This window comes from Apium graveolens, unplaced genomic scaffold, assembly GCF_009905375.1.
Source record: "Apium graveolens cultivar Ventura unplaced genomic scaffold, ASM990537v1 ctg1278, whole genome shotgun sequence".
NCBI lineage: Eukaryota > Viridiplantae > Streptophyta > Magnoliopsida > Apiales > Apiaceae > Apium > Apium graveolens.
Genome location: NW_027417163.1, coordinates 9,421 through 19,109, shown reverse-complemented (window position 1 = coordinate 19,109; position 9,689 = coordinate 9,421). Strand labels below are relative to the sequence as shown.

The following is a 9,689-nucleotide window of genomic DNA, read 5'->3' as shown; positions in this document are numbered from 1 at the left end:
AACTTATATGTGTATCTAACTAGACTCATATCGGCCCATATTTGGGCTAAGCGGGTAAAATCGCCGCCCAAATTTTCAGAACTTGTTTGAATTTTTTAGATTTTCAGAATATACCCAACCACCCATTTCACTCACTTCATCTTTCTTTCTCAGTACCTTCTCTCCGCCTAACCCCTCTTTCTTTTCCATCACTCTCTCTGGCCAACCCTTTCAATTTATATTTCTAATTAGGACTCGATTGAATCGGGGTGAGAATCAGTTATTCCCGTGTATGTCTTCTTCTTCATTTTTCAATCCTTTCTCTCTCTCTCTCGCTCTCTCTCTCACTCTCCCATACACATAAAAATATATATGATATTGTGGGTATAGGATTAAATTGAGAAGTGAAATATGGGTTCGAGTAGTAGCCGCTTGGGTTCACGCCATCATCGGACACCAACAATGCCCAAACACAACCGCCGCCTTCTTTCTGCTCTTGTTTGTGACTGTGCTTCCTCTTCTCATTTATCCACTCTTCAGGTACCCCCCTTCATTAAAGGGTTTTCGTATGTGTTTTTTGCTGATTTGTCTCAGGTTGTTGCTTAATTTGATCGAATTGAGATTCTAGGGTTTTGATTTTTAAATTGTTTGTTAAGGTTTATTTCCTGTTATATGTTTTCGATGAGCTTGTAATGTAAAATTGAAGTTCCAGGGTTTTAATTTTCGTAAATTTTAGTTGTGGAATAATGTCTAATGTTTTGTTTTTGAGTAATTTGTGAGGTTTTATACTCGGGTATTTTGTAGGATGATGTGTTTGACAAAATGATGAACCCGATAGTAGAGGATATTATGAAAGGGAAGAGTGGGATGTTAGCTGCATTTGGTCCTAGTGGTTCTGAAAATGCGCCAAAGATGTTCCTACATCCGGTATGACGTCATTGTTTTCCCTTTTTTTATTTATCCATTCTATACGAAACTTATTACCAACACCCGCATACCTTTTTCCTAAGAATTAGTATCTTTTTCTATTTCTTATATTACAATCTAAAGCTGTGCAAGAAAGGAGAGCCATCCGGTGAGTACAATAAATCCAGCTTGTATTTGACTTATAATTAACTATGCTTGTTTCCTGGACCCGTCATGATTTATTATATTTGTTTTTAACGAAGAGATAAATAGTGTGAATTGAATTTAGGCTTGAAGTCTCTGCATAACTACTTTTCAATTCCTTCTTTTTTATCTTCAAGGGAATATGGTGATCTCTTGGTGAGTTGTGGCTTGATAGGTGAAGGAGTTAGGTTTTATCAGGATCTCGAGTTATGGGATACTGTAATATATTTTTACCGGTATGATCAATGATTTACATTGTTTCCTTTTCTCCTTGACATTTCATCATCTATCTTCCTTTAAATTTTATGTACACTCTCATACAAGCATTTGTGATGCTGAGTAACTTAAATTAAAAAAATGTTTGTTTATGTAGCCTGTTGGAAAAGAAAGCATCAGTTATGGAACTCATCAGGAAATCGTTGGCCGAGCGACCCAGTGACTCAAGGTTATGGTATGTGAGATTAGCTTATACTTTATTAAATTATTGGTTCATTGTTTTCTAAAATTTAGTGCAAGGAAGTGTCTATTTTCATGTTATAGCTTAATCCTTTGAGTGTTACGTGAGCCTTTTAACCTGTCTGCAACATGAGGTCAGTTACTCTATTGAGAAAGTCTTAGACCCTTGAGAAGGTTGTGGTATTGTGTAACGGTGTAACCTATCCTGTTCTTTATGAAAATCCTGGTAAGAGTATACATGTTAAAGTGACTATTTATTTGTAATTGGATGTTATCATGGGATCTTTCGGTATTTCCTGAGGACGATAATGGATCTGCAATTTTCAATGTAAGTACCCTTTTGATTGCTACAGATTCAACATTTTTAACAATTACTTACATGATTCAAATGATCCTGCCAATGCATAAATTTACAAGTTATTCTGCTATGAACTATTTTCTTCATTTTACCCTGCTGCATTATTGCCGGGGTGATCAGTCTCTTGTACCATCAAAGGCAAAGACAGGTATTTGTCTCTGGTCTCTTGCCTCTACATTTCTAATTTATGGCTTTAATATCTGTCAATTTACCATTCACCAGTCTAATTTATTTTTATAAAAACCAACCGATTTTGGTTGATTCGTAAGCTAGTCCATTTTTTGTATATTAATATCAACCAAATTTTGTTGAATATATATTTCATAAATACCCGAAAGTGGTTGATTAATTCTGATTATGTCTGTTAAATACAACTATCTCTTGTTGAACTTAATGGGAAAATCTTGGAAAAATTATCACCGGAAACTGGAAAATTCCTGTCCAATTATTAAACTTTATAATTCTCATTCAAAACTAAACTTCCAGTCTTAAAAACATCCTGTCCAAAATGACGTAAAACTCTTCTCCACTATAATAATCCATCGCATCCTGCAATCGAAATTTACAATATTAAACAAAAATAAATAACGAATCTATACATACATTTATGTATGTATATATTTTAAGGTGACCTTAAATTTTCACGTGCGAGCAACAGCAGCACCGGAAAATCGGCCACGTCTTCCATAAACACATGATGATTAATGTATGCGGTCGATTACATGGAGGCACTACAAGAAAAAGTTGAATAGACATCATACATTAGACATCGGTTGATGTTGCCACTGATGTTAAAAGAAGAAATAACATCATCCCGTGTTTTTCTGATGTCTATGTTATTTGAAGACATCGGTTATTTAATAATTAATGTCTAAAATTACCAAAAAAAAATCAAGGCGCGCTCCTTAAATTTTTTTCCCCCTTAGCGAAATATTTTCAGATTCCCTCTCCTTTACCCATTTCCCCCCAAATTTTCAGAAACTAAATTAGAAATAAAACTTTCACTCTCTCTCGTCACACCCCACCCCCACCCCCCTCTCTCCCTCTCTCTCTCTGTGGTTCCTTCAATCGATGACCGATTCGTTTAAGTGGAAGCTTATTCAATTTGTTCGAAAATATAATGCTCGAATTGGTACATAAGTAAGTTATAAAACTCAAATTCTTAGTTTCATTTAGTTTTAAATTGGGGATATTTTAATTCTAAACCCTAATTGCAGTTCATGCTTGAGCAAGGATCTATTTGTTCCTAATGCTACTTGGGACTTCTACTTTGCTGTAGTGCCTTGTGGTCGGGTTATTATTGTATCTCAAGATGACTGCTCAAACTCAAGAAGAACTCTTGGCTTCCCACCTTGGGTAACAAATCATCGATGTATTCTCTCTCTCTCAGTAATTGTTTTGTAGTTGTGTGTTCTTTTATGCTTGCTTTGATGCTTTTATATAAAAAGTTCCAATCTTTTACAACCTTACATGGATTAGATATGTAGGTTTTATATTAATTGTCTTTATATTATGTTTTAGGGGTTTTATATATCTTGAATCTGATGACAATTGAATATGGAGATTCTTGATTGTATTAATGTAATTTAAACTTGTATTATAATTGTTTCAGTTACCTAAGCTAATTAGTTAGTGATGTAATTATGTGAATTTTGTTAATGATTGTTGTGTCGATTTTGAATATGTGCTCTATCTCTGTCCGAGTCTATCGATTTCAAAGTGTGTTATGTCTTGTGTTTTTCACACCGAATGGTTACTAATTAGTATGTGAATATGTCACAGCTGTTTATATTTGATTTTTGTTTTTTTTGTTTGTGTTTTATTATCATTTAACTTATAGCTTAACACTTGTGAAATATTATAAATGTCAACTGATGGACCAGAACCAAGTCAGATTGCCAATCATAATACATGGAAATCAAAATTTTAGTTGATTGAATTTGAGATGTTCTGAGCTTGGATAGTTCTGATGAAACATAACACTGTAAGGAAAATGTTTAGTAGCTAATGTTAAGAAGCGAGGTCAGCTAAACTAATCATGTATGCAATATGATGTCACTTCTTTTTAGATACGGTCAATCTCAAGAATTGAAATACTTATACCAGAACTCTCATCTCTTATTACTGAAAAGAGAGAGAGGTACACTGTTACAGCCTTGCAGAAACTTATAATGTCATTGAATATAGTTTTGAAACTTATAATATCATTGAATATAGTTAAACTTGTGTTTTTGTTTGATACACTGTTAGTCAATATTAAAATGTACTGGTCTAAAATTATTGTTATCGAATGTCGGTCAGTACTTAGTACCGAAAATGGCCTCTTGTGCCTCAGATCAAATTGTCCATCGAACCTTACTTAAGGTACTTATTTTAGTAAAGAAAGTATCTAATTGTTATTTGTTTCTGAAAATTGTGATGTAGTGGCTTAAAAAGCATCCCAGGTTTGTCAGCAATCCCCTATATATTGCTGGCATTTCCTATACTGGAATAGTTCTTCCAGTAATTGTCCAAAACATATACAGTGGTACCAATATGCATAAGCTAGTCTTTTCATGCATCTACAGATTTGTAATTCAAGTGAAATATGTCCAACATTGCTAAGGCATATCTCCATTAATTTGAGATATACATAAAGATTATATATGTTTCCCACAAAGTTCATATCACATTGTATAATTTGTTATTCAAGGTTTTGCATAAATATATTTTCTCATGCCTAATCTTGGGCAGTTTTGAACTTTTTTCAGGCAACGAACTTGGCAACGAGCCTATAATCAATATCAAAGTATGTACAAGATACCTTTCATAAACTTGAAGTGCACAGAGTGTCATTCTACTATACTAGCAATCAGCTTATTAGTCATCTTGACATTTTTAATTTTTTTTCTTACAAATTTCAGTTGCTCCGTATCTTTGAATTGAGTGTAGGGGTATATTCTCAACAACCCTTTGACATATAGAAGTATAGACTTCAATTCAAGGATTCCATATGCTCATCAGTTCGCGCTTCTCTCCAACGAACTCTTTAAGGTGAGCTTAAAATTTAGTTTGCGAGAAAAATATACATCATGTTGAGTACTTTTTTCCGGTAGTATTATTAATTATTTTTATATTTTGTACGTAGGCAGCGGAAATAAATTGCCATGGTGACTATAAAAACGAGAATCCTAGCACACTGTGTGTTGATAGTCTACAAGAAATAGACAAGGTTAGCCAGAAGCATCCTTATCCAAGAAATGTATAACAATTTACAACATAGATACTAACACACATACAACTAAATCTTTGTGTGTCACAGTGTCTTGAGAGCATATTCCAGATGTATATATTAGAACCCATATGTCTTGAAGATACTACAGCACTATATAAGGATGGAAGCTCATCAGAAAAGAACTGGACAAATGTCATTCAGTCAATAAAATACATAAGTACAGGGTGTAGGGTGAGCTAATGACATATAATTATATCAAATACATTTCATTAAGCACAAAAATGAATACATTAAAGTTCATATTAGTAAAACTCTTGTTGGTTCACAAGCGTCTTTACACATTTGCAATATTTTTTTATGAATAGAACTGTATTATTTACTTTGAATAAGACTACAAAAGAGTACCCCTTATTATAAAACAAGGACATATCTGCATATTATTCTGAACTTTGCTAAGTTTGCTTATATATTTATTGTTCTCTATAGGAAAATGGTTATAGCTACTTTGGTCTTTGGGCAAATGAAAAATCATTGCGAGAAGCTCTGCACATCCACAAGGTATAATATTTTTCCAACCATTAACAGAATTATATTAATAGAATAAAGTTAGTACGCATGGAGAGTACAGAGAGAAAAAACACTAAACTGGGAGAACTAAAATAGTTTTATAATATCAAATGAACTAAATATATATAGAATCTTGTGAATTGAATCAAGTAAATGTTGGAATATATCCTGGAATAAATTAAAATAGAACTTATCTACTCCTAACTAAAGAACTAAATCCTGTAGACTATGATTGTTATTTGACTGAGTTCAAACATCAGAAGACTTGTAATAGCATCTTATTTGACTACCTTACCTCTTGGAAAATAGCCTAAATTCAATTTCAAAGTTAGTAGCTGCAAAACTCAATCCGCTGTCACATTTGAAAAACCTTTTCTGACTCTCCTTATTTTTACAAGTCATGTTTGATTGCAAATATATTACATATGATCAAGCTTAGTTTAGTTCTTCTCATAATTTGGGTAGAAAAAGTTTAGTGGCTTATTTGTTTTATTAAAGAATTTAGTTATTCAATTTACAAACTTCCTCACATGCAGAAGTTCTTACATATGATCTACCCATTTTGCAGATAAAGAGGGAAGTGGCAACAATGAAGTCGATAAAGCATCCACATGTTGTTCGTCTATTTCAGGTCTACTTCCCTTACCCTCAGCCTATCCCCTAGTTCTATTTGTGTTCCTCATTGAAGTAATAACAATGTGCTTCGGTCGATGTTTTTCTGGATCTGTTTACTCGGAATTATCTAAATCAGCTTTGAATGATAAGTCTTCTTAAAAACTATAATGAGCTATAATATTGGAAAAACAAGCCAATATTTTCCTAAAATTCATAAATTGCTTACTAGGAGAAAGAAGTCAAGAGCTATAAATACTTTTGTAAATTACAATATAAAATCATTTGACATGAGGAGTAATTCATTTGAAGGTACAAGTTGTTTTGTAGTAGTGAAAACTTTTGCTACAATATTGAAACTTAGATTTGTCTTCTATTGGCCATTTACAATTGTCTTTCGACTCTCCTCAACATCATATGCCAGTGCTATCACCCTCTGTAAGTCAGGTGAGTTGGTCCTCTGATGGAGATCTAGCGGCAATAGATATCTTTTTAGCTTCAAGACGACTGTGGTTGGGTTCTTTAGGCCCTGATGCATCTGAAGCGCTAGTAAGATTCCAGTTTGAAAAGTTTGGTCCAACAGAGAAGTTCTTATACTATCCTTACAATGGTTGTGAAATGCTAAAATGGTTTCCGTTTATTTCAGAAATACCGACTTCATGATCGTCGATCCCCAACAAGCAAATCAGCAGATTCGGCACTTACTCTAGGATCAGCTTTATGAATCTCTGGATATGCTAAATCATCAACCCAAACCCGTTCCAAGTCTTCTTCTCATGAGGGTCCACTAAGACTGACTAATACCACCATAAGGACTTCTACTACAATTGGTGATAGCGTAGAAGATGAAGAAGTTGAACGATCCAAAAACTATAGTTGGAAAAACTGAGTTCGGGCCTCTTACAAATGTTGTTGTATAAAATATACCCATCTACCAAACTTTGCAGATAAAATTATACGCTAGAAAGATGGACTACAAAAATAATACAATTGATAATATGCTAGGTGTTTAGGAAGGCCATGAAATTTTGCAGACTTGGTTTTTGTTACCGCCTGTCTTGACTTTTAGTTGTTTTGAGGTTTTCCGGTATAAAGAACTTATGTTGAAGTGTAACTTTGCTGAGCATGAAAGACATGATGACTTTATCTATAAACTTGTTATACATTACTTTTAATAAATAAATATTGATGTCAAAAAAATAATTGTACATCACTTTTAATGAATAAACACTGATGTCTAAAAAGCAATTGTTCATCACTTTTAATGAAAAAAAACTGATGTCAAAAAAGTAAATGTAAATCACTTTTTGCTAAAAAACTGATGTCAAAGACTGATATTTTCAAGTCTAAAAGAAATATAGACATCACTTTATTTGGGATAAAACTGATGTCTAAATGTAGGCATAGACATCACCTTTTACTAAAGAAATCGATGTTTAATATCTGATTTTACATCACCTAAATGAAAATATTCGATATCTATGTGGAAAAAAACATAACTCATTATATGTTTAATCTGTTATAATAGGTACAATTTATTTATTAAATTATTTATTTCTAACATTTTTTGTAAAAAAACAATGCATGGACATCAGCTTTTTTGCCAGAAACGATGTCTAAGCCAGTAAAGACATCGGGTTATGGCCGATGTCTAGAATAGACATCACCGACATCAACATCGGTTGCCAAAACATCATAGACATCGGCCAAAAACCGATGTCTATGGACTTTTTTCTTGTAGTGAGGGACGCGACCGATGATTGAAAGGCGGCAGGATTGAGATTGTGTTTTTTCATCGATCTATGATTGGAGGGGTCTGAGCGTAAAGGAAGAGAGGGATCTCACACTTGAGTGGGGATGGAAGGAGGGACAGAGAAGGAGGGAGAGAGAGGAGAAGAGGGAGAGAGAGATGAGAGAGGGTTGTGAGGAGGCTTGAGGGGATAAACACGGGTAGTTGTGTGAAAGTGGAGGAATAGGGTTTAATTTTTTATCTTGTTTTGTTTTGATTTATAAATATTTTTTATAAAATGTAAATCCATCCATTGGATTGTAGTTTTAATGGTTAAATATAATTCGTTAGATGCAACTAACATGGATCGCTGACATTGCTACTCTAAAAACAACCGCAATCGGTCGAATTTAGGAGTGTCCATTTATTTTGTATAATTTTTTATATTTCTAGGACATAAATATTCTGATTAATTAATATTTTTCTTATAAATATAATAATATTCTAAATTTTAAAATTTACTTTGATAACTCATTATTTTAATAAAAGTTTGAAATCATTAATTTGTACGATTTAATCCTAAATACAACAATTAAGCATGTGGTGAAATTTTCTTTTATGTTAAATAAACTATATTTTTTAAAATAATCAAGATATAATAATTAAAAATTATGAAATTTTGCGTATAACCTTATCATTTTACCACTTTCACATCCTTACGATTAGATCATTCATAAACATTTTTAAAAAAATAAAAATATCGGTACGGGACTAAATTCTAGTAAGAATAATTGGTCAAACTACTGTTTGACTGTTAAATTAGAAAATCAAATATATTAATTTTTTTCTAAATTTTCTATCATATCACTAAAATATATATATCTTGACATCCGTAAGGTTGGATCATTCATAAATATTAAAAAAAAATTAAAATATTAATATAGGACTAAACATTAGTAATATATGTTTGTCAAACTATTTGCTGACCGTTAAAATAGCAAAATAAATATATCTTTTTCTAAATTTTTTTAACATATCACTAAAATATATAGATTTTGACATTTGTACGGTTGGATCATTCATAATTTTTTTTAAAAAAAATCGAAACATGTATATGAGACTAAACACTATTGACAAGTACTAGTCAAACTGCTTGTTGACTATTAAAATAGCAAAACAAATACATTTATTTTTTTCTAATTTTTTTATCATATCACTAAAATATATAGATCTTAACATCCGTACGGTTGGATCCTTCGTAAATCTTTTTAAAAATTTTATCGTATCATTAAAATATATAGATCTTGACATACCTATGGTTGGACGATTCATAAATATTTTATAAAAAACTGAAACATAGGTATGAGACAAAACACTAGTAGAAGTAGTCGTCAAACTACTAGTTGACTGTTAAAATAACAAACCCAATACAATTATTTTTTCTAAACATTTTTTCATATCAATAAAATATATAGATCTTTACATCCTTACAGTTGGATCATTCATAAACATTTTTTAAAAAATCAAAATATCGGTACGGGACTAAACACTAGTAAGAATAACTGGTCAAACTACTAGTTGACTACTAAAATAGCAAACCAAATACATTTATATTTTTCTAATTTTTTTGTCATATCACTAAAATATATAGATCTTGACATCCT

The 9,689-nt window shown here is 32.1% G+C and overlaps 1 protein-coding gene across 1 annotated transcript; it reads left to right on the top strand.

Moving 5' to 3' along the window:
* The first annotated feature begins 390 nt into the window (after positions 1–390).
* On the top strand, positions 391–6,348 carry LOC141699758 (serine carboxypeptidase-like 12). The gene is made up of 8 exons (XM_074503598.1): positions 391–519; positions 784–906; positions 4,328–4,347; positions 4,637–4,691; positions 4,835–4,936; positions 5,031–5,114; positions 5,604–5,675; positions 6,253–6,348. The coding sequence occupies exons 1-8, from the start codon at positions 391–393 to the stop codon at positions 6,346–6,348; spliced, it is 681 nt and encodes a 226-aa protein (XP_074359699.1).
* The last annotated feature ends 3,341 nt before the right edge of the window (positions 6,349–9,689 follow it).